General features: G+C 49.5%; 1 protein-coding gene across 1 annotated transcript in view; it reads right to left on the bottom strand.

Annotated features, from left to right (window-relative positions):
- Positions 1–1,003: 1,003 nt before the first annotated feature.
- Positions 1,004–25,728, bottom strand: part of LOC140386533 (intermediate conductance calcium-activated potassium channel protein 4-like) — a 183,659-nt gene continuing 158,934 nt past the window's right edge. The window contains exons 5-8 of the mRNA XM_072468942.1: positions 11,427–11,537; positions 5,801–5,919; positions 4,393–4,462; positions 1,004–2,610 (exon numbers count right to left, since the gene is read on the bottom strand). Coding sequence (XP_072325043.1) covers positions 2,458–2,610; positions 4,393–4,462; positions 5,801–5,919; positions 11,427–11,537 — 453 coding nt within the window. The 3' untranslated portion in view covers positions 1,004–2,457. The remainder of the gene's footprint in view (positions 2,611–4,392; positions 4,463–5,800; positions 5,920–11,426; positions 11,538–25,728) is intronic.

The following is a 25,728-nucleotide window of genomic DNA, read 5'->3' as shown; positions in this document are numbered from 1 at the left end:
CAGGGGGTCAGTACTGAGGGAGCGCTGCACTCTCAGAGGGACAGTACTGGTGGAGCGCTGCACTGTCAGAGAGTCAGTAATGAGAGAGTGCTGCACTGTCAAAGGGTCAGTACTGAGGGACAGTTGCACTGTCAGAGGGTCAGTACTGAGGGAGTGCTGCACTGTGGGGGGGGGGTAGTACTGAGGGAGTGCTGCACTGTCAGAGGGTCAGTACTGAGGGAGTGCTGCACTGTCAGAGGGTCAGTACTGAGGGAGTGCTGCACTGTCGGAGGGTCAGTACTGAGGGAGCGCTGCACTGTCAGAGGGTCAGTACTGAGGGAACGCTGCAATGTCGGAGGGTCAGTACTGAGGGAGTGCTGCAATGTCGGAGGGTCAGTACTGAGGGAGCGCTGCAATGTCGGAGGGTCAGTACTGAGGGAGTGCTGCAATGTCGGAGGGTCAGTGCTGAGGGAGTGCTGCAATGTTGGATGGTCAGTACTGAGGCAGCGCTGCAGTGTCAGAGGGTCAGTTCTTAGGGAGCGCTGCAATGTTGGAGGGTCAGTTCTGAGGGAGTGCTGCAATTTCGGAGGGTCAGTACTGAGGGAACGCTGCACTGTCAGAGGGTCAGTTCTGAGGGGGTGCTGCAATGTCGGAGGGTCAGTACTGAGGGAGCGCTGCAATGTCGGAGGGTCAGTTCTGAGGGAGTGCTGCAATTTCGGAGGGTCAGTACTGATGGAACGCTGCACTGTCAGAGGGTCAGTACTGAAGGAACGCTGCACTGTCAGAGAGTCAGTTCTGAGGGAGTGCTGCAATTTCGGAGGGTCAGTACTGACGGAACGCTGCACTGTCAGAGAGTCAGTTCTGAGGGAGTGCTGCAATGTCGGAGGGTCAGTACTGATGGAACGCTGCACTGTCAGAGGGTCAGTTCTGAGAGAGTGCTGCAATGTCGGAGGGTCAGTGCTGAGGGAGTGCTGCTCTGGTAAGATGAATGGGAAATCCTCCAAAGATGACATTTTGTCTTGGATTGGATTGTATTTGTTTATTGTCATGTGTACCGAGGTACTGTGAAACGTATTTTTCTGCGAGCATCTCTACAGATCATTCGTACATTAAAAGAAAAGAAAATACATAATAGGGCAACAGAAGGTGTATAATGTAAATACATAGACACCGGCATCGGGTGAAGCATACAAGAGAGTAGTATTCATCAAATCAGTCCATAAGAGGGTCGTTTAGGAGTCTGGTAACAGCGGGGAAGAAACTGTTTTTGAGTCTGTTCGTGTGTGTTCTCAGATCTTTGTATCTCCTGCCCGATGGAAGAAGTTGGAAGAGTGAGTAAGCGGGTGGGAGAGGTCTTTGATTATGCTGCCCGCTTTCCCAAGGCAGCGGGAGGTATAGACAGAGTCAATGAATGGGAGGCAGGTTTGTGTGGTGGACTGGGCGCTGTTCACGACTCTCTGTAGTTTATTGCGGTCTTGGGCTGAGCAGATACCACACAAGGCTATGATGCCGCCAGATAGGATGCTTTCTATGGTGCATCTGTAAAAGTTGGTCAGTGTGGACATGCCGAATTTCCTTTGTTTCCTGAGGATGTATAGGCGCTGTTGTGCGTTCTTGGTGGTAGCGTCAAAGTGGATGGACAAGGACAGATTTTTGGAGGTGTGCATACCTAGGAATTTGAAGCTGTCAATCATCTCCACCACAGCCCCGTTGATGCTGACAGAGGTGTGGACAATCCTTTGCTTCCTGAAATCAATGACCAGCTCTTTAGTTTTGCTGGCATTGAGAGATAGATTGTTGCCGTTGTAACACTCCACTAGGCTCTCTATCGCCTCCTGTATTCTGACTCGCCGTTGTTCGAGGTCTGACCCACCATGGTCATCAGCAAACTTGTAGATGGAGTTGGAACCAAATTTTACCACATAGTCGTGTGTGTATAAGGAGTACTGTAGGGGGCCAAGTACACAACCTTGTGGGGCCCCGGTATTGATGACTATTGTGGGGGAGGTATTGTTCTTTATTCTTACTGATTGTGGTCTGTGGGTCAGAATGTCGAGGATCCAGTTGCAGAGTGAGGACTGTTGGAGATAGAACAATTTCATTGAGCGCATGATTTATTACTGACTTGAGTGGGGATTGTCCCAAGGATTTATCTGGGCTCTTCCTGGATTTACTTTGTTCTCCGCTAGACCGATAGGAGAGCTCTTTATCCCACAAGGGGCAAGATGTTCTCGTCTGATTTTTTGCCTCCCTCGGGTCACTTAATGAGGCTTGTGTGTTCCGGGGGCTTTATATTTTGAGAGACGAGATGCATGAATGAATGAATGGACACAACAAGACTTTGGGCCCTCCCCATATTTTGGAAATATTCCGCATTTATTATCCAGCTGTTTAAAATCCCTTGGGGCCTGTGAGCTGGCCGGTTATTCTGGCATTTCAACTGCATTCAACTGCACCGGCTGCGTTTCACTCTGCCAGTTACTGCTTGAAGGCCTCACGGATTAAGCTGCGCAGCTCCTCGAATCCCCCCGCCAGAGCATCCACTTTTATCGCCAAGGCTCTCAGCTGCTTCTCCAGTTCGTTGTCAGAGGCGATCATCCTGGTGTTCATTTCGTACAGGAGCAGCTGCATCTTCAACATGAGAAAAGCAACGTTAGGTCCTTGGCATTAGTCGACCGGCCAATCAGGCGGGATTCTGTGTTCCACTCTGCATCCTCCCACCTACACTCCCTGCCTGAGGCTCACCGAACAACTAATCCCTCAAATCTGTACCTGCTCATCCCCAATATACACAATCCCAATGGATTAAACCCCTTCCTATTCACTGCCACTGTACACAATCCCAATGGATCAAACCCCTTCCCATTCACACCCATTTAACACAATCCCAATGGATCAAACCCCTTCCCATTCACACCCATTTAATACAATCCCAATGGATCAAACCCCTTCCCATTCACTCCCATTTAACACAATCCCAATGGATCAAACCCTTTCCCATTCACTCCCATTTAACACAATCCCAATGGATCAAACCCCTTCCCATTCACACCCATTTAATACAATCCCAATGGATCAAACCCCTTCCCATTTAACACAATCCCAATGGATCAAACCCTTTCCCATTCACTCCCATTGTACACAATCCCAATGGATCAAACCCTTTCCCATTCACTCCTAATATATGCAATCCCAATGGATCAAACCCCTTCCCATTCACTCCCAATATGCACAATCCCAATAAATCAAACCCCTTTCCATTCACTCCCATTGTACACAATCCTAACGGATCAACCACTTCCCCATTTACTCCTATTGTACACAGTCCCAATGATCAAATCCTTTCCCATTCACTCCCAATATACACAATCCCAATGGATCAAACCCTTCCCATTCACTCCCCTTGTACACAATCCCAATGGATCAAACCCCTTCCCATTCACTCCCATTGTACACTATCCCAATAGATTAAACCCTTTCCCTTTCACTCCCAATATACACAAACCCAATGGATCAAACCCGTTCCCATTCACTCCCATTCTACATAATCCCAATAATCAAACTCCGTCCTGCAAGTTTTTTACACAGAGGGCAGTGGGTGCCTGGAACTCGCTGCCGGAGGAGGTAGTGGAAGCAGGGACGATAGTGACATTTAAGGGGCATCTTGACAAATACATGAATAGGATGGGCATACAGGGATACGGACCCCGGAAGTGTAGAAGATTTTAGTTTAGACAGCAGCATGGTCGGCGAAGGCTTGGAGGGCCGAAGGGCCTGTTCCTGAGCTGTACTTTTCTTTGTTCTTTGTTCTTTTCACTCTCACTGTACACAATCCCAATCGATCAAATCCCTTCCCATTCACACCCATTGTGCACAATCCCAGTGGATCAGACCCCTTCCCATTCACTCCCAATTTGTTGGAAGTTTGATCCATTGGGATTGTGTGCAATGGGAGTGAATGGGAAGGGGTTTGATCCATTGTAATTGTGTACAGTGGGAGTGAATGAGAAGAGACTTGATCCATTGGGATTATGTACAGTGATAGTAAATGGGAAGGGGTTTGATCCAGTGGAATTGTGTGCAATGGGAGTGAATGGGAAGGGGTTTGATCCATAGGGATTGTGTACAATGCGATGAATGGGATGGAGTTTCATCCATTAGGTTTGTGTACAATGGGAGTGAATGAGGTGGAGTTTGATCCATTGGGATTGTGAGCAGAAAAGCGTTTGGGAGCTTTGGGATTGGTGTGTCGTGCCCTGTGCTGCAGCTCCGACAGGACTTCAGCAAGTTGGAACTTGACCAAGAAGTGGTGCGCTCGGAATATTCTGGAGACTGGATGTATGGATAATGGTCGTGTAATGTTCAGGAGGAGCTCCTGACCTGTGGAGGAATTTACAAAACAACTGCTGTTACCTTGGAGATGTCCAGCATGGAGCTAACTATGTCACGGAGTTTCCTCTGCCTCAGCTTTGCTTTGCGGAATCTGGAATGCAAATTGGCATTAATTATGACCACAACATTATTGTTCAGCCCATGGCACAGTGGGTGCTTTCCGCTCTGGAGACAGAAGGTTGTGGGTTCAAGTCTAAACAAGGAGACTTGAGTATAATAATCTACGATAACACGCCTAGTGCAGTCCTGAGGGAGGGCCGCACTGTCAAAGAGTCAGTATTGAGGGTGTGCTGCACTGTCAGAGAGTCAGTTCTGAGAGAGCGCTGCACTGTCAGAGGGTCAGTCCTGAGCGGGGGTGCTGCACTGTCAGAGAGTCAGTCCTGAGGGAGTGCTGCACTGTCAGAGAGTCAGTCCTGAGGGAGTGCTGCACTGTCAGAGAGTCAGTTCTGAGAGAGCGCTGCACTGTCAGAGGGTCAGTCCTGAGCGGGGGTGCTGCACTGTCAGAGAGTCAGTCCTGAGGGAGCGCTGCACTGTCAGAGGGTCAGTCCTGAGGGAGTGCTGCACTGTCAGAGAGTCAGTCCTGAGGGAGTGCTGCACTGTCAGAGGGTCAGTACTGAGGGAGTGCTGCACTGTCGGAGGGTCAGTACTGAGGGAGTGCTGCACTGTCGGAGGGTCAGTACTGAGAGAGCGCTGCACTGTCAGAGGGTCAGTATTGAGGGAGCATTGCACTGTCGGAGGGTCAGTACTGAGGGAGCGCTGCACTGTCAGAGGGTCAGTCCTGAGGAAGTGCTGCACTGTTGGAGGGTCTGTCCTGAGGGAGTGCTGCACCATTGGAAGGTTAGTCCTGAGGGAGCATTGCACCATCAGAGGTTCAGTACTGAATGAGCGCTGCACTGTCGGATGGTCAGTACTGAGGGAGCACTGCACTGTTGGAGGACAGCCCTGAGAGAGCGCCGTACCTTCGGAGGTAGAGTTAGGTTATGAAGCTGATTGGTTTAATAGTATTCACTTGTAGGAGATGGTTGTCACTAGCATCGTCAACATTTATTGTCCATCCTGAGACCCCCCTTAAGAAGGTGGTGATGGGTCTTCTTCTTGAACCATTTCAGTCCGTATGGTGAAGGGACCGTTACGGAGGAAATTCCAGGATTGTGACCCAATGACGATGAATGATCAGCCGATATATCTCCAAGTCGGACAGTGTGTGAGACTCAGACGGAAGTTGGAAGTAATGGTGCTACCTATGTTCCTGCTACCCTTGTCCAATTGGCAGATAACCCAGTCCTGGCTAAGGTTGGTATTTCGGATGTTAGAGTCCTGGGTGGCACTGTGGCATTGCAGGTAATGGTGTATTTACCCTTGGTGCCAATCTACCACATTGAACCTTCTAACCAGCAGACAGGCCAGGTGAAGGATCATAATTACTCACTGACAGACTGTGGTTAGTACATCACGATGATATCTCCTAATCTTCTGGGGATCTTGGCTCTTCCTATATTTGTACAGTAACCAAGTTACGCCAATCAGATCAGCTGCAATCTTCCGTACCTGTTATCAAATAAATAACCAGAGTTGGTGAGGAAAACTCAAAACAAGGAACCAAAATTTCAGCATCGAGATTTTAACGAGAGAATTTGTTAGACTGGAGACATTTCAAAGAGGAGGTTACTCCTTGTCTCATACGTTGAAGATCATCCCTCCAATCCCCTAACATCCCCATCAAAGACCATCCCACCAATCCCCTAACCCTCCCAGTGTAGACCATCCTCTAATCCACTAACACTCCCATTGAAGACCACCCACTAATCTGCTAACTCTACTATCGAAGACCATCCCTCTAATCCATTAATTCTCCCATCGCAGACCATACCTTTAATCCCCTAACTCTCCATTTAAGACCATCTCTCTAATCCCCTAACTCTCCATTGAAGACCATCCTACTGATCCCCTAAATCTCCCATTGAAGACCATCCCTCTAATCCCCAACTCACCATCAAAGACCATCGCTCTAATCCCAACACTCCATCAAAGCCCATCCCTCTAATCCTCTAACTCTCCCAATGAAGACCATCCCTTTAATCCCCTAACTCTCCATTGGAGACTATCCCTCTGACCCTGAAGCTTTGCGCAGGTCAAAGAGACACAGCCTGAGTGAGACACATCCAGAGTGGGAATTTGGAACTTGGTAATTTGGTGCAGTGAGGTAATTCGGTGCAGAGTGGGAGAAGGTGCTTTTTCCCTACTGTTTTGTTCTCTCTCTTTCTTCTGGCCTGTAACTTTTAATCTGCAGGGAGAGAACCAGAGAGCATCTGAGACCCTCGGAAGGTAGGTAAGTGATTTTTACTCATTTTTACTTTGATTACCTTTTCAAATTGTGTGTGGGGGAGGGGGAAAACTGAAGTGACATCACAGAAAAGCTGTGACCTGATTGGCTGGTTGGGAATCTACATTAAATTAAAAAAATTAAGCATTGGTAAACTAATTAAACATAATTACTTAATTATAATTTAGAGCTCTAAGCCAGAGATCGAAGAGTACTATATTTAGCTTTCATATTTATAGTAGAAATCTAGTGCTAGGAAACATATAGTTAACAGGAACTTTTTAAAAAAACTTTTAAATATAATTTACTAATTAATTGACGCAATGTCAATTAGTGGGGTGCAGTGCTCTGACTGTGAGATGTGGCAGGTCGGGGGGGCTTCCAGCATCCCGGATGGCTTAATCTGCAGAAAGTGCACCCAACTGGAGCTCCTCACAGACCGCATGGTTCGGTTGGAGCAGCAGTTGGATGCACTTAGGAGCATGCAGGTGGCGGAAAGCGTCATAGATAGCAGTTATATAAATGTGGTCACACCCAAGGTGCAGGCAGAGAAATGAGTGATCACCAGAAAGGGCAGGCAGTCAGTGCAGGAATCCCCTGTGGTTGTCCCCCTCTCGAACAGGTATACCCCTTTGGATACTGTTGGGGGGGATAGCCTATCAGGGGGAAACATCAGCAGCCAGAGCAGTGGCACCACGGCTGGCTCTGATGTTCAGAAGGGAGGGTCAAAACGCAGAAGAGTAATAGTCATAGGGGACTCAATAGCCAGGGGCACAGATAGGCGCTTTTGTGGATGTGAAAGAGACTCCAGGATGGTATGTTGCCTCCCTGGTGCCAGGGTCCAGGATGTCTCCGAACGGGTAGAGGGCATCCTGAAGGGGGAGGGCAAACTGGCAGAGGTCGTTGGTACTAACGACATAGGCAGGAAGGGGCATGAGGTCCTGCAGCAGGAGTTCAGGGAGCTAGGCAAAAGTTAAAAGACAGGACCTCTAGGGTTGTAATCTCAGGATTACTCCCTGTGCCATTGCCAGTGAGGCTAGAAATAGGAAGATAGAGCAGCTAAACACGTGGCTAAACAGCTGGTGTAGGAGGGAGGGTTTCCGTTATCTGGACCACTGGGAGCTCTTCCAGGGCAGGTGTGACCTATACAAGAAGGACAGGTTGCATCTAAACTGGAGAGGCATAAACATCCTGGCCGTGATGTTTGCTAGTGTCACACGGGAGGGTTTAAACTAGTATGGCAGGGGGGTGGGCACGGGAGCAATACGTCAAAAGGTGAGAGCATTGAGGGAGAACTAGGGAATAGGGCCAGTATTGCTCTGAGGCAGAGCAGACAGGGAGAAGTTGCTGAACACAGCGGGTCTGGTGGCCTGAAGTGCTTATGTTTTAATGCAAGAAGTATTACGGGTAAGGCAGATGAACTTAGAACTTGGATTAGTACTTGGAACTATGATGTTGTTGCCATTACAGAGACCTGGTTGAGGTAAGGGCAGGATTGGCAGCTAAATGTTCCAGGATTTAGATGTTTCAGGCAGGATAGAGGGGGATGTAAAAGGGGTGGCGGCGTTGCGCTACTGGTTATGGAGAATATCACAGCTGTACTACGGGAGGACACCTCAGAGGGCAGTGAGGCTATATGGGTAGAGATCAGGAATAAGAAGGGTGCAGTCACAATGTTGGGGGTTTACTACAGGCCTCCCAACAGCCAGCGGGAGATAGAGGAGCAGATAGGTAGACAGATTTTGGAAAAGAGTAAAAACAACAGGGTTGTTGTGATGGGAGACTTCAACTTCCCCAATATTGACTGGGACTCCCTTAGTGCCAGGGGCTTAGATGGGGCAAAGTTTGTAAGGAGCATCCAGGAGGGCTTCTTAAAACAATATGTAGACAGTCCAACTAGGGAAGGGGCTGTACTGGACCTGGTATTGGGGAATGAGCCTGGCCAGGTGGTAGAAGTGTCAGTAGGGGAGCATTTCGGGAACAGTGACCACAATTCAGTAAGTTTTAAAGTGCTGGTGGACAAGGATAAGAGTGGCCCTCGGGTGAATGTGCTAAAGTGGAGGAAGGCTAATTATAACAATATTAGGCGGGAACTGAAGAACCTAGATTGGGGGCGGATGTTTGAGGGTAAATCAACATCTGACATGTGGGAGGCTTTCAAGTGTCAGTTGAAACAAATTCAGGACCGGCATGTTCCTGTGAGGAAGAAGGATAAATACGGCAATGTTCGGGAACCTTGGATAACGAGAGATATTGTAGGCCTCGTCAAAAAGAAAAAGGAGGCATTTGTCAGGGCTAAAAGGCTGGGAACAGACAAAGCCTGTGTGGAATATAAGGAAAGTAGGAAGGACCTTAAGCAAGGAGTCAGGAGGGCGAGAATGGGTCCCGAAAAGTCATTGACAAATAGGGTTAAGGAAAATCCCAAGGCTTTTTACACGTACATAAAAAACAAGAGGGGAGCCAGGGAAAGGGTTGGCCCACTGAAGGATAGGCAAGGGAATCTATGTGTGGAGCCAGAAGAAATGGGCGAGGTACTAAATGAATACTTTGCATCAGTATTCACCAAAGAGAAGGAATTGGTGGATGTTGAGTCTGGAGAAGGGTGTGTAGATAGCCTGGGTCACATTGAAATCCAAAAAGACGAGGTGTTGGGCATCTTGAAAAATATTAAGGTAGATAAGTCCCCAGGGCCTGATGGGATCTACCCCAGAATACTGAAGGAGGCTAGAGAGGAAATTGCTGAGGCCTTGACAGAAATCTTTGGATCCTCACTGTCTTCAGGTGATGTCTCGGAGGACTGGAGAATAGCTAATGTTGTTCCTCTGTTTAAGAAGGGTAGCAAGGATAATCCAGGGAACTACAGGCCGGTGAGCCTTACGTCAGTGGTAGGGAAATTACTGGAGAGAATTCTTCGAGACAGGATCTACTCCCATTTGGAAGCAAATGGACGTATTATTGAGAGGCAGCATGGTTTTGTGAAGGGGAGGTCGTGTCTCATTAACTTGATAGAGTTTTTCGAAGAGGTCACAAAGATGATTGATGCAGGTCGGGCAGTGGATGTTGTCTATATGGACTTCAGTAAGGTCTTTGACAAGGTCCCTCATGGTAGACTAGTACAAAAGGTGAAGTCACACGGGATTAGGGGTGAGCTGGCAAGGTGGATACAGAACTGGCTAGGTCATAGAAGGCAGAGAGTAGCAATGGAAGGATGCTTTTCTAATTGAAGAGCTGTGACTCGTGGTGTTCCGCAGGGGTCAGTGCTGGGACCCTTACTGTTTGTAGTATATATAAATGATTTGGAGGAAAATGTAACTGGTCTGATTTGTAAATTTGCAGACGACACAAAGGTTGGTGGAATTGCAGATAGCGATGAGGACTGTCAGAGGATACAGCAGGATCTAGATTGTTTGGAGACTTGGGTGGCGAGATGGCAGATGGAGTTTAATCCGGACAAATGTGAGGTAATGCATTTTGGAAGGTCTAATGCAGGTAGGGAATATACAGTGAATGGTAGAACCCTCAAGAGTATTGAAAGTCAGAGAGATCTAGGTGTACGGTCCACAGGTCATTGAAAGGGGCAACACAGGTGGAGAAGGTAGTCAAGAAGGCATACGGCATGCTTGCCTTCATTGGCCGGGGCATTGAGTATGAGAATTGGCAAGTCATGTTGCAGCTGTATCGAACCTTAGTTAGGCCACACTTGGAGTATATTGTTCAATTCTGGTCGCCACACTACAAGAAGGATGTGGAGGCTTTAGAGAGGGTGCAGAAGAGATTTACCAGAATGTTGCTTGGTATGGAGGGCATTAGCTATGAGGAGCGGTTGAATAAACTCGGTTTGTTCTCACTGGAACGACGGAGGTTGAGGGGCGACCTGATAGAGGTCTACAAAATTATGAGGGGCATAGACAGAGTGGATAGTCAGAGGCTTTTCCCCAGGGTAGAGGGGTCAATTACTAGGGGGCATAGTTTTAAGGTACGAGGGGCAAGGTTTCGAGTAGATGTACGAGGCAAGTTTTTTTACACAGAAGGTAGTGGGTGCCTGGAACTCGCTGCCGGAGGAAGTGGTGGAAGCAGGGACGATAGTGACATTTAAGGGGCATCTTGACAAATACATGAATAGGATGGGAATAGAGGGATACGGACCCAGGAAGTGTAGAAGATTGTAGTTTAGTCGGGCAGCATGGTCGGCACAGGCTTGGAGGGCCGAAGGGCCTGTTCCTGTGCTATACTTTTCTTTGTTCTTTGTTCTTTGACCCCCTAACTCTCCCATTGAAGACCATCCCTCTAATCCCCAACTCTCCATCAAAGACCATCGCTCTGATCCCAATATTCCATCAAAGCCCATCTCTCTAATCCCTTAACTCTCCTATTGAAGACCATCCCTCTAATCCACTAACTTTCCCATTGAAAACCGTCCCTCTAATCCACTAACTCTCCCATTGAAAACCCTCCCTCTGATCCACTAACTTCCGTATCGAAGACCATCTCTCTAATTCCCTAACACTGCCATCGAAGACCATCGTTCTAATCCCCTAGCTCTCCCATCGAAGACGATGCCTCTAATCCCACTACTCTCCCTTTGACGACCATACCTCTAATCCCCTAACCTTCCCATCCAAATCATCAATCTAATACCCTTACCTTCTCATCGAAAAGCATCCTTCTAATCCCCTAGCTCTCTCATGAAAGAATTCCCTGCACATGTCCACCATTTTTTTTGAATCCTCACCTCCTTTGCCAGTTGAGTATCCTGCATAAAATTATGGACAAGTTTTTCATCCTTGTTCAGCTCCAGTTTCTTGACAATCACAGCGATGAGCAAGGCCGTGCAGCACACCCCCTTTTGGAGTTAAATACAGAACCGGGGTCACACTCTCCCCAAAAGTATCAGAAACAAAAATATTTGCATTTCTATACCACCTGTCATCATGCCAGACTGGTCCAAAACACATCACAGCCAATGAATTTCTTGTATAATCACCGGTGTAACGTAGCATTGCCTCAGTACTGAGCCTCCAACAGTGCAGCACTCCTTCAGTATTGAGAGTGCTACGCACTGAGCCATAACATGCCCAACAATTCTATATATCAACTATGCAAAACCTTCAATTGGATTTGATTTTAACTGGCAATGTGGATGATTTTATACCTGGTACTGTGCAATGAGACAGGACCTCGGAATAAAGGATTTTCTAGGCAATAGTGATCATAACATAATCGAATTTCACATTCAGTTTGAGGATAAGAAATTAAGGTCTGATACTCATGTTTTAAATTTAAATAAAGACAATTGCAAATATATGAAGACAGGGTTGACAAAAGTGGAATGGATAAATGGGCTAAAAAGGTAAGATGGTAGAAAAGCAGTGGCAGAAGTCTGTGGAGATGTGGTACAGTGGTGCCTCATGCGCTGAGGACCCGGGTTCGATCCCGGTCCTGGATCACTGTCCATGTGGAGTTTACACATTCTCCTGTGTCTGCGTGGATCTCACCCCCACAACCCAAAAAGATGTGCAGGGTAGGTGAATTGGTCACATTAAATTGGCCCTTAATTGGAAACAAAACATTTGGATACGCTAAATTTAAAAAAAAAAAAAAAAATCTGCGGAGATATTTCTTCACTCTCAACAAAAATGTATTCCATTGAGAAATAATATAAAAAGAAAGAACTATCTGTGGCCAAGTAAGGAAGTTATGCATAGTATGAAATTGAAAGAAAAGACTTGCAAAGCTGCAATGTTTAATGGTGGGCCAGATGATTGGGAGAAGTTTAGATACCAGCAAAGGATGACAAAATAATTAGGAGGAAAATATTAGAATATTGGAGAAAACTAGAAAGAAATATAAAAGCAGACAGACTGAAATGTCTGCACGTATATAAAAAGGAAGAGAGTAGCTAATGTAAAGGTGGTGCCTTAGAGGGCGAGGCATGGGAATTAATGAAAGGAAATGGCAGAGTCTAGTGCTTTTTAAAATCTGCCTTTTCAGTAGCACACACATACGTATCTCAGGAATTGTAGAAAAGCAAACAGAAAAAGTGAGGTAGGAACGTCAAATAATCACGAACACTGGAGAAAATGTATTGAGAAAACGAGCGGCTGCATGTTTCCCAGGATCTGGTGTCTTGCTTCCTAGGGCCTTAAAAGAGATGGCTACAGAGATATTGAATGGACTGGTTGTGATATTCCAAAATTCCCTAGATTCTAGAGTTATGATCCCAGCTGATGTGAATACTGGACAGGTCAGATCCCAGGGTGATATATCCAAGCTTCTTTTTTTGAGAAACCATAGAGGAAAGTTACTGAACAAATTCAGAGGAATCTGCTGATGAACTTTAGAAAGAACAAACAAAATATTTATTAAAACATGAACAGTGGACTATATTATACCTGTCAATGCAAACACGAGACAACGATTCCTTTACCCCAGAAATATCTTTCCAGGCACATATGCCAGTGAAGAACTACCACTAGCTTGACACAAAGGCATGAGACTAGCACATTTGTAAATGGCTTTAATTGGTGTATTCCTGAGTAATCACTTGATGCTTCTCACTCAAATGTTATATTTCCCTGAGATACCCACAAACATCACTCTTCAACTGAAGATAAACCATTTAGTTCCCTAAACTTAGTTTTCAAGTAGCATCTCTGCTGAACTGATCACTTTACTGAGTCCCATAATTGATTATTTAGTTAGCTACAGTCCCAATGGCCTTGTAGTTTTTGTCCTCAGAGAGCTTAAATTCCCTGTTTTCGCTCTCTGACATTATGCTTTATGTTTCTTCCTCAGAACCATAACTTTCAACCACTTTTCGGGAAAAGAGATAGCTAGAAAGCGAGGAACTATAGTCAGTCTTATGTCTGCAATTGGAAAAATGTTAAAATCCACTATTACGAAGGCAATAGCAGGGCATTTAGTGGGTGGCATTGTGGCCCACTAGGAACCATCCCTGCTTTGTGTCAGAAGCTCTGGTTTTGAGGGCACCCCAGAAGTTGATGGCCAAGGAAGGTGCGTTCGTAACATAGCCAAAGTAGTTGAGTGTCAACCTGCAAAATCCTTCCAAACACGCCAATGGCAGGTGGTAAGAGTGGGAGAGATTCCCAGTCAGTCAAGTGAGAGGAAGGATGGTGGAACCTCTACAACATGCATGTGAAGAGTGGATGCTGCCACAGCAACTCGGGCTCCCTGAGCCAACCGTACCATAGCCAAGACGAACATTTAGAAAGTACACTCAGGCAGGGTCACACATGGTCTATGAAAAGAAAAGTGGGGTGTTTAAAAAATTCATCAGAGTTCATTGAAGATACAGCATGGTAAAGAGGAACCTATAGATGTTGTGTTTCCAAAAGGTGTTTGATACAGTGCCACATACAAGGTTGCTGCACAAGATAAGGGCTAGAATTCTCTGGCCATTGGGATTCTCTGCTCCCTCCAGCAATGCACCTTCACTTGTGGGTTTCCCGGCGGGGTAGGAATGGCTTCAGTGGGAAATCCCAGTGACAAGCGGCGGCAGGAGAGAATCCCGGCACCAGTAAACGGTGCGCCTGTAGATCCCCAAATTTCTTTCTCTGTCAGTCTGGCCTCAATAAAAGTTGAGATGGATTTGCACGTAAAAAGAAGTTATTTATTTAGCTTGCAAGCTTAAATCATCTTACAGAAACGTAAGAGACATCCAGCCTCTTACACCCCAGAAAACGACTGAACTAAAAGACAAAGGGATCTCTGCAAAATCAATTCAAATGGTATCAAGTTTCACATACTCGACGGACATAGGTCAGCCTATATCCCTCCTGACCTGTTCGATCTATTCTGATTGGCTCACTTCCAATCCCTTTCTCTGGCCCCTATCAATGCAGCATCACTCTCATAGACACACCTCTTCCTGCTTTTTCCATGCGGTCTCAAACCCCTTTGTCCCTAACTGCCAGAATCAAAGTGGCTTATTTCTACATTACATTAACTAGTATCTCTAAAGTAACTATTTTATATCACATTCGTCATTCCCTCCTTTTATCATTCCATGATAACCGAACTATCCAATCCATAGCTACGGTTCCTCATCTAAAAAGATCCGTCGCTGCATTTCCAATTCTTGTCTTAGCCCCCCTTCATCTGCCTCACCCTCATGGATTTTAACAGTTAAAAAATTTTTTTCAGTGATTGGGGCGGTGATCTGATCTAGTGCACCCCGCATTCTACCCATCACACATTTAAGGATGGCCAGGCCCACAAAGATGCAGCCGATAGCTACCACTAGATACATGGCCATATTTATCAACCAGTCCTTCCATCCTCCAAATCCCCAGTTACCCCAAGAGCCAGGATCCTGCATCCCGTCCAAGTGATCCCGTATGCGATCCATAAATTTAGTGATGTTAGCGGTCAAGTCCTGAACCCCCATGATACACTTGCCCTGTACTATGGCGCATACCCCACCCTCACGGGCCAGAAGATAGTCAAGAGCATACCGGTTCTGCATTGCAAACAACCTTAGCTAAGACAACTCCTTAGTTATTGCCTCGAGGGCTCCCAAGGTTTCATTTCCCAAGATGGTAAGGCCGCAAATAAAATAATTCCGATCACTAACAGCCAAGGAACCCCCCACACCTCCCAGTGTCAATACGCTCAGAATGCCCCACCCGGCTGAGTGGCCCCGGTTGGGTGCAAGAACCTGAGGTTTTTTCCAGTTCTCGCAAAATTCAGCAGAGACTGCCCGGCGTGCTAACTGATTATGCAGGTTCCACGCCGAAGGGCAGGGAGCTGTGGGAGGGACTAGAGTCCCTATAGCAATTCGGCGGGGAAATGGGGGTGACAAAACGTTGGTCGCCGTACCATTAAATAAAAAGTAGTATCCTTGTTCCGTGTGGAGACTAGCATCACAATCAGCATATCGGTTGCGTAAGGACCTCCCAGTAGCCCAGTTTATCCAACTTTGAAATGCCCATTCGGGCCGCCCAGCAATGCGGAAAGCCCTAGTCCCAACAGTGATATGAGAGACATTCGCCCAGCCACAGAGGAGCTGGAGGCCGGCGTTCAATGGAACGCAAGTGGTGTTGTAACAAACGCATTGGTCAGACGCCTGGGTGATATGGCACCTCCTGTCCGTACAGGTGGGAAACAGACATGTTATATTTGTGTCCACCTCTACCAGTAAACAGCCATATCCTTCACTGCTGAAGCAATTCTCGTACGACCGGGAATCCCTATTGGGAGTGAAGTGGCTAGGTATGTACGCCCTCCACCGTCGCAGCCTATCGTACTGTGAATGGGAATTATCCCGAGGAAGGGGAAGGCAAATAGCCGGTGGTGCTGAATCCAGATCGTAAGGAAGAGTGACTTGCTCGGGCAATGGCTCGGAATGCTGACAATGAACCACCGTTTGGGGAGTGCCCCAAAGCGGTGAAACAGAAAATAACCTACACACCGCTGCGGGGTTTGGGTAGCAGACAACCCGTCCCTGGCCATACAGACGGTGGTAAATCTGGTAGAAGAGATTCATACTACCCGGGTTTTCCTCAGTTTGGCCTTTAATTAACTTAAGTGTATCTCCCGGTAACCTACGTTCTAGCTGTACTTCCCTTCTCATACGCCCCGTCCTCTCTCTAGTCCCTTTCTCTTTCTCATAGCCTCTTCCTACACTCTTCTGACAGCCTGATGTTACCTTTATTGGACCACTTTTAACACATCCAAAATCAAATTTACATGTATTCCAAAAACAAGGCAATGTCCATATAATGTTCCCTTCCCATCGCCGGGACCGGTGCAGCTGCTTCATGACTCCTGCATTCTCCTTAACTTTAATGACCTTCCATGAGTCGATACCATGTCCTCGTATATGGGGGCAGCGAAGAACATCACCTTTGCATAGGTGATGTATCCTTGTAGATTGGTTGGGGCTACACAGATACATAATATTCCCCTTTTCCATGTCCATCGCCAATAACACGCCAAGCGAAGTGAGGCCAAATATCAGACAGACGATGCGTAGCCACTCCATCATGCTCCACACCTGTAAAATAGCACTTCTTTTCCCGTGACTGTGGCTGTAACCTTGACTGGCCATTCGGTCTCAAGTAATGGCCGGTATTTGTCCTCCAACTCCCTGTTTCGTCCAGTTCTGTCATAGGCCAGGGTAACGTGATGCAGTGACTGTTCAACGTCTAACGTCCACCACTGGGGGGTGATAGAAATATAGCACTGTTGTCTCATCCTCCATGATGTAACCGTTACCCCCTCATCTCCGCATTCTAGCTGTAGCTGGAAGATACACAGTAAATCCCGGGCCAACAAGTTACAGTCCAATCCAGTAGTCACTACAAACTGATGTTCTGCAGATGTATTCTCGTAAGTGACTGTCACAGGTTCAGAAATAGGATACTCACACACCTGTCCTTGGAACCCTGACAATTGCTGCGTGTGGTCGAATATTGGTAATTTAAGTGTTGATTGCACAGAAGACATAGCTGCCCCTGTGTCGATTACAAATGAGTGATGTTGATCTCCTATCTGCAGAGAGATAATAGGTTCCCTGTCGGATTGGAGAGTCCTTATGGCTAAATTAGCTAGTCAATCCTGTGTTGGGAAAGGGTTTTCCTGGGAGAAGTCAGTGTATCTAATCTGTCCTCCCCTTGGTGGGTACCCTCTCCTTTGGGTCGAATAATCTCCTTCTACTGTCTGTCTTTTAAAGGGGCATTCCTGTTGCCAGTGATCTACACGGCCGCAATTAAAACATGCATTGCTCCCTCTATTTCTGCCCCGGCCTCGTCTTCCAGTAGACCAATGGCCCCTCAGAGGGGGCTGCGGTTGTAGAGCTGTTGATTCGTTCGGTGGACCATAAAAATGGGGTGAGGGTCCCTTTGGGTGGGTTTGGTATCCTCCTCTTCGCTGATCCACCCACCCAAAGTCACTATATTGGGGCTCCTGCTGGTAAACTACCATTTCTGCCGCTTGTTGGGGTCGCAGATCATCCTTTTTCATTACATACTCAGTCTTAACCTTTGTAACTGAGCCTCCTTCTTGGCCTACACTCTCCTTCCAGTAAAATCTGACTGCCCTTGCCACCTGGGAAGGGTCGTTCTCCGTCCAATTCATGTTATTACATTTCACAGCAGTAACCACAGAAGGTGGTAGGCAATGCATTAACATAGCACAGTATTGAGGGGAATTCTGACCATTTTGATACAGTAAATCGCCTGACTGCCCCCGGTAGATTTCATTAAAACGCTCCAGAAATTCCTCTGGCTCTTCAGTCTTCTTAGGTTTTAGGTCTAAGATAACAGAAAGATTTATGGGCCTTTGAAATGTGCTATTCAACGCATTTAAGATCTGTGTCCTTCTATCGTCGTCTAACGCATAGGCCTGCTGGAGTGCGGCATGACTAGCATAATTCAGGTGGTTAAGATAATTGCGGTACTCTGCTGGGGTTAAAATCTGATGGACTAGGGCCCACAGGTCCCTTGAATCAGCTTGATAAATTGAGATAGTAGTTCTCAATGAATCCACAAAGGCAGCAGGAGATTTTTTCCTATCTGGGATTGTAGTCATAATAGCCATCATCTCACTGGGTGTCCATGGGAAGTAAACGTCTATTGTGGGGTTCACTGCCGCAGTCCCTGGATCGGGGTTTCGCATCTTCCTAATCGGTAACTGTCTCCGAATGTCACCAGGGGGCACTCTAGCTATTTCCCCTGGTTGTTCCAAGACTTGAACGTCTCTCCCTGTCACTAGGGGAAGTTCTTTCTCTTCAACCGAAGTTGTTTCAGCTTTCTTTGTTCCCAACTCTTGTGATTTCTCCTTAGTTTGGGGAGACTTAGGTGATATGCTTAATTGTTTCTGGTGAGCTTCAAGCCCCTCTCTCGCTGTCCGAGATCTTGTCCTAGAGCTAACTGGGCTTGTGGGACAAAGTTCCTTTTGCTCTTTCGGTTGTGAAGTTGGTAAATCAGGACCCACACTATCACCCAAAAGGGCTTGAGTTTCTGGCATATTTGAAATCTGGGGAGCAATGGCTGGGTATATATTATTGTACTCTGGTGGTTCTGAAATGAGCGCAGACCATACTATGGGTGCAGACGGAACTTTTACTGACTTTTCCAAATTATTGAATTTTTCTTCTTCTGACAATTCAAGGCCAGCCATTGAACTACGTAGTTCACCTCTTGTGTGACCCGGGTCCTTCCTGTCTCTATTTGCTCTTTTTTTAAATGCACATTCCTTTTTCAAGATCTGTAACGTTTTTAGGTTACCCTGTTCACTAATTGAAATCCCCATTTTAAGGGCGTTATTCTGCCAGCTGGACAACATAATCTTATCTTTTTCCTCTTGACAATATTGCCTCCATAATCCAATTAATTCTTTAGTTTTCATACCTTGATTTTTTTTCCATATCTGTCCCTGGATTTTCTTAACCATTTCTAGGTCTTTGGTTCCCCCTAGTGGCCATTCATCTCCCATTTTAGTTCTTAACTGTGCTGACAATTTTCTAAAGTCCCTCGCTTTGTCCGGATACTTATCACATAATATTTGCAGTGGCATGCCTGGATCATTTGTGCTATCCAAGGAATTTCCCATAATCTCAACTAGTCCTTGGAACTGCGTTTTTCCGCCACTACAGTCCAAAGAAATTTTTTTAGCTTAATCAACTATATTTTTAACACACAGACATATAGAGGTGAACTATTTTTTCAATTTCAAATGTTACATCTACCTCTCATAACGTAACCCAACCGAATGAACTCACAAATACAGTTGAACCATTTATATTTTAAATGTTACATCAACAGTACAGCCTACCCCAGCCGAATTAACTCACAAATAAAGTTGAACCATTTATCTTAAATGTTACATCAACAATACAGCCTGCCCCAGCCGAATTAACTCACAAATAAAGTTGAACCATTTATCTTAAATGTTACATCAACAATACAGCCTGCCCCAGCCGAATTAACTCTATGAAATCCCATCAATTAAAATGCTTATCCCCAGACTGACCTGTGATTTCGTCGAGGCGGTCTTTCTGTGCCAACCGCGAGTGACCAGACTAATCAGACGATAAGAAGAGGGGAACAATCAATGCTGGTCGTTTTCCAGTTCTACATTGAGGGCCCTTTGTTCCCCATCCTCCTGTTCATAATCAGTCTAATTCTGATTTCGCAGTTGGATCAGGATCGCCCTGAGAAATCCCGGGTTTCGGCACCAAATGTAGATCCCCAAATTTCTTTCTCTGTCAGTCTGGCCTCAATAAAAGTTGAGATGGATTCGCACGTAAAAAGAAGTTATTTATTTAGCTTGCAAGCTTAAATCATCTTACAGAAACGTAAGAGACATCCAGCCTCTTACACCCCAGAAAACGACTGAACTAAAAGACAAAGGGATCTCTGCAAAATCAATTCAAATGGTATCAAGTTTCACATACTCGACGGACATAGGTCAGCCTATGTCCCTCCTGACCTGTTCGATCTATTCTGATTGGCTCACTTCCAATCCCTTTCTCTGGCCCCTATCAATGCAGCATCACTCTCATAGACACACCTCTTCCTGCTTTTTCCATGCGGTCTCAAACCCCTTTGTCCCTAACTGCCAGAATCAAAGTGGCTTATTTCTACATTACATTAACTAGTATCTCTAAAGCAACTATTTTATATCACATTCGTCACGCCCCTGAGAAACACACGGCTGGTGAACCGCAAAATCCAGCCCAAGAACTCATGGTGTGGGAGGTGATATGTTAGCACTAATTGAGGATTGGCTAATCAATAGGAAAAAGAGAGTTGGGTCAACTAGTTCATTTTCAAGTTTTCCACTCTGGGAGTGCCGCGGGCACCAGTTCTGGGACCTGAGTTCTTTACAATTTATGCTGATGACTTGGTTGGAGGGACCAAATATTTTGTAGCCAAATTTGCTGATGCTGCAAAGATAGATAGGAAAGCGAGTTGTGAGGAGAATTCGAACAGTCTGCGAAGGGGTACAGATAGGTTCAGTGAGTGGGCAAAATTTGATAGAGGGAAAATGCAAGGTTTAGCTGGAGGAATAGAAAACCAGAATATTATTAAAATCGAGAGATACTGCAGAATGCTGCAGTACAGAGTGAATAGATTGAAGGAGGAGTTGGACAGATTTTTAATTGGTAATGGGTTAAAGGGTTATGGAGAACAGGCCAAACGGTGGAGTTAAGGCCAGGATGAGATCAGCCATGATCGAATGGTGGAGCAGACGCGATGGGCCAAATGTCCTAATTTTGCTCCTTTGATCTGATGAACGTATGATCGAGGAGTTCTTGTACACAAATCACAAAAAGTCAGCTGCAGCAACGGCAAGCGATTAGGGGAAGGCAAATGGAAGGTTGTGTTATCCCTAACCTTTTATCGTAGAGGGGGGAATGGAGTATAAGAGTCAGGATGTCTCACTACAACCATACAGGGCAACACCTGGAGCGCTGTGCGCAGTTCTGGTCTCCATATCCCTTGGTTAGACCACACCTGGAGCACTGCACACAGTTCTGGTCTCCATGGGCGAGATTCTCCGACCCCCCAGCGGGTCGGAGAATGGCCGTTGGCCGCCATGAATTCCACCCCTGCCGCCCGCCGAAGTCTCCGAAGGGAGAAAAGTCGGCTGGGCGTCAATGGCGCCGCACACCTCGGAGAATGGCACGGGTGGGCGCAAGGCAATGGATTTTGGGGCTGCCAATATTCTCCCGTCCGGATGGGCCGAAGTCCCGCCGATGTGATGACAGGTCACGTCGGCGTAAATCAGACCACCTTTCAATCGGCGTCAACCAGTGCTCAAGGTTGACGCCGACCAGCGTGGAGGTGGGTGACGGCCTGGGGGGTTGGCCGCTGGAGAGGCGATGGCGTGGCCGCAGTCTGAATGTGTGGGGGAGAGGTGTGTGTAGGGTTTTGTGTGTGTGTGTGCGGCGGGGGGGGGGGGGGTGGTTAGAGTGGGCTGGGCTCCGGGGGAGTGCCGGGAGGGGGGGTGAGTGCCGAGGAGGAGGATGGGGTCCGTGCCGGGGAGGGGGATGGGGTCCGTGCCGGGGAAGAGGATGGGGTCCGTGCTGGGGAGGAGCATGGGGTCCGTGCCGGGGAAGAGGATGGGGTCCGTGCTGGGGAGGAGCATGGGGTCCGTGCCGGGGAGGAGGATGGGGTCCGTGCCGGGGAGGAGGATGGGGTCCGTGCCGGGGAGGGGGATGGGGTCCGTGCCGGGGAGGGGGATGGGGTCCGTGCCGGGGAGGGGGATGGGGGGGGGTCCGTGCCGGGGAGGGGGATGGGGTCCGTGCCGGGGAGGAGGATGGGGTCCATGCCAGGGAGGGACGTGGGGGGGGTGGGGGGGGCAAGTGAATTGGTCCATCTGGCCAGGTGCCAGCCTCCAACGGTCGGACCCATGCGGTCCATGCCACCTGGCTGGGGGGAGGAGGGGGTATGGGCAATGATGACATGCCGTCGTTCCCCCCCCCCCCAGGCCGTCATGTTTTCCGATCAGTCAGCGATGTTGGCCGCCGTGGCGGCAGCCGCTAATGTCCATATTGCCCTGGAGGAGCGTGCCAGAGAAGCGGCGCAGGCTGCTGCAGAGGGGCAGGCGGCAGCCGCCCAGGCTGGAGGGACACCTGACCGACAGGACGAGGAGGGGGAGGAGGACGTCGTGGCCCCACGGCAACGGAGGCACCCGAGGGCGCCCCGTGTGTACCGGACCCGGCAGTCATACCAGGACCTCACGGACCGAGAATGCAGGAGGAGACTCCGGATGAGCCGGGAAACCGTGGCACACATCTGCCACCTGCTGGCACACCTGTCACCGCGTGGCACTGGCGGGGGACACCCTCTCCCCGTGTCCGTCAAGGTTACGGTGGCCCTGAACCTTTATGCAACAGGGTCATTCCAGGCACCGAGTGGGGACCTGTCCGGCATACCGCAGACATCGGTGCATCGGTGCATCCGGGCAGTGACAGACGCCCTATATGCCATGGCGCACCGCTACATCCGCTTCCCCGTGGACCGGGCCAGCCAAGATGCCCGGGCCGTGGGCTTCTCTGCCGTGGCCGGGTTCCCCATGGTCCAGGGCGCAATTGATGGGATGCACGTCGCCGTGCGGCCACCTGCAGATAACAGGGCCGTGTTCACCAATAGGAAGGGGACCTTTTCGATGAACACACAGGTGGTCTGCGACCACTGCATGATGATCCTGCACGTCTGCGCCCGGTACCCGGGCAGTGTACACGACTCATATGTGTTGTCACGGTCATACATCACCGGCATGTACGAGGGACGCCATCCCCGGCAGAGGGGCTGGTTGCTGGGCGACAGGGGCTAACCATTGCGATCGTGGCTGATGACGCCTATACGGAGGCCACGCAATGAGGCGGAGAACCGCTACAATGATGCCCATGTAGCGACAAGGGGAGTGATAGAGAGGTGCTTTGACGTGCTGAAGATGCATTTCAGGTGCCTGGACCTCTCTGGGGTCGCCCTCCAGTATCGGTCAGATAGGGTCGGCCGCATCATTGTGGTGTGCTGCGTCCTGCACAACATAGCCCAGCAGAGGGGCGATGTGCCGCAGGCAGAGGAGGGCGGAGTGGAGGAGCAGCAGGGAGAGGCGCAGTCCTCCCCAGATGAGGGGGGTGGGGGCAATGGTCAGGGCAGATGGGGTAGCCACAGGCGGGTGGCTGTCCACCGTTACCGGCTGGCCCAGCGGGCACGGGACAGGCTGATAGCCGCCCGCTTCACTGACTAGATGGGCGTGGTAATCGGGTAGTATGGCCACAGACCGCACACCATGGCAACAGCCGACCACCCACACCCCCCACCCATCCACCCACCCAGCACCCTCACCCCCCTCCCCAAATCCACCCACACCACCCGCATGCACACCACCCCCCCATTGCCGATCCACCTGTGGCACAACGGCCGGGCTCACACAGTTGCCGGTGGACGCGTGTCTATTGCAGGCCATGGAGGATGATGACAACCCGCCCTGCGATGAGCTCCTGGCTCCACATCGTTGGACTATGTCTGACCAATGGCCACAGTACCACCATCCACCCGGACCATCCCTGTATGCGGCTGTGACACTGCAGCGCACGGTCCCGTCCTCTGCCCGGGGGATGTTGATGGCGGCCCAGGGGGAAGGGGGCAGACTCACCTGGGGCTGAGGTAAGACCACCCCTCACACACACACTTGCGCTCAACGTACATGACACCCCCCGCACGCTTCGGACAGAGCACAAAGGCAGCTTCGGTAGGTGTTAAAATGATTTTAATAACAAACAGTGCATACACGTGCCCTAGCCCCTAAAACTCATCTGTGCCCTGCACCCGTGCCAACTTACTCAGTGACTAATTGTTTGGCCTTACGGGCCCTTTGACTACGTCTACGTGGTTCCCCAGACGGTACAGCAGAACTGGAGGTGGACCCCTGCGATTCCTGCCCTCTGACTCGGGATCCCTTTGGCGGCTGTTTCCTGGGGGGTCCTGGCCTAGATGGGCCAGGCTGCGGCCCGGGCGACTGGGATGGCGAGCTGCCAGCCTGTCCTGCCTGTTGCCCACCCGATGCACCTTGAACGGAAGGGGGGAGTCCGAGGTGCTGCAGTGTTCCTACAGGGGGACCAGGGACAGGTGCCAGAAACTCCTCCTCCCTCAGGGTGCCCATTGGCCCCTAGGCCTCTACATGAGTCGGGGGTGCGAACGGACCGGCCATCCAACGCCCCTCCGACACCTGGCGCTGCCAGTCCTGGAGGCCCATGCTGGTATCGACAAGGGTCTGCAGGTTTGCAGCCATGGAGCTCAGGGAGTTGGCCATCCCTGTCTGTGACTGTGCGATGCCGGCTGGCACATGGGCAATGGCGCCGATGCCCTCAGTGATGGCCTGCTGAGGCAGGGCCATGGCGTTGAGCGCCTCTGCCATCTGCCGCTGGCGCTGGCTCATGGCCTCCTGTGAGAGGGCAGCCATGTCCTGGGCCACAGACGCTGCCTGAATGGAAAGCCCCAGGCCTCGCATACTGCTCCCCATGTCTGACACCGTCGCACCCATTGCCTCCACCGCGGACGCCACCCGTGCGGTGTTGGCCTGGGTGGTACGCATGACCAGCACCACTGCCAGCTCCTGGACGCGTGTGGACACCTGCGACTGCAGCCGCTGCAAGCCGGCCGTCACCCTCTTCGCTCGTCTCCGGGTCGGTGGTTGCTTCGGGGCTATGGGTGGGTGTGGTAACTCCAGGAACCCGGGATCCATCTGGGCGGCAGATGTTCGCTTGCACCAGGATGCCCTCTGACCTCCCGGCCCCTCTGCTGCTCCTACCTCCACCTGCTGTACCGGGACGGCTGTGTTGTGCAATCAGTGAGTGTACCAGACGCCTCATCACTAAAGTGCCCAACCGAGGTGAGTGTTTCTGCGATGGTGGAGGGTGTTGGTGACAGCAGTGGCGTTGTGTCGTGCTCTTCGTCCCACTCTGAGTCCATGGTACTTTGGGGTGGCGGTTCGTCTCCACCCATCCACTCTGTGTCACTGTCCTTTATTTCGGTTTCCTGGGTAGAGGTCTCCTGGATTGGGGTGTCCTGGGTAGTGGTGTCTTGGGTAGTGGTGTCCTGGGTAGGAGTGTCCTGGGTAGTGATGTCGTGGGTAGGGGTGTCATGGGTAGGGGTGTCGTGGGTAGGGGTGTCCTGGGTAGGGATGTCCTGGGTAGGGATGTCCTGGGTAGTGGTTTCGTGGCTCGTCTGCGACGGGGGCCTGTGGCTGCCCCTCTCGTCGCTGGGTGGCACACGCCTGCGTCGCCGCAACCGCACGAGACAGGGGCATCGTCTCCCTATTGCTCCAGATCTCTCCGTCTCCCGTGGTCGCCCTGGGGCATCCTGCGGGCGTCGCGTGCCAGAGGGTCCGGGTCTCTCCGTATCCCGTGGTCGCCCTGGGGCATCCTGCGGCGGTCGGCATCTGCGGGGATGGGTACCTCGACGTTTGCTCCTGCGATAAACAATGAAGTATGCATGGTTAGACACGCAGGCGGTGATCAGGTGATATGGGGGAGGGAGGATATAGGGGATATGGGG

Source organism: Scyliorhinus torazame, chromosome 12, assembly GCF_047496885.1.
Source record: "Scyliorhinus torazame isolate Kashiwa2021f chromosome 12, sScyTor2.1, whole genome shotgun sequence".
In the NCBI taxonomy this organism is placed as follows: Eukaryota; Metazoa; Chordata; class Chondrichthyes; order Carcharhiniformes; family Scyliorhinidae; genus Scyliorhinus; species Scyliorhinus torazame.
This window is presented reverse-complemented; position numbering and strand designations above follow the sequence as displayed.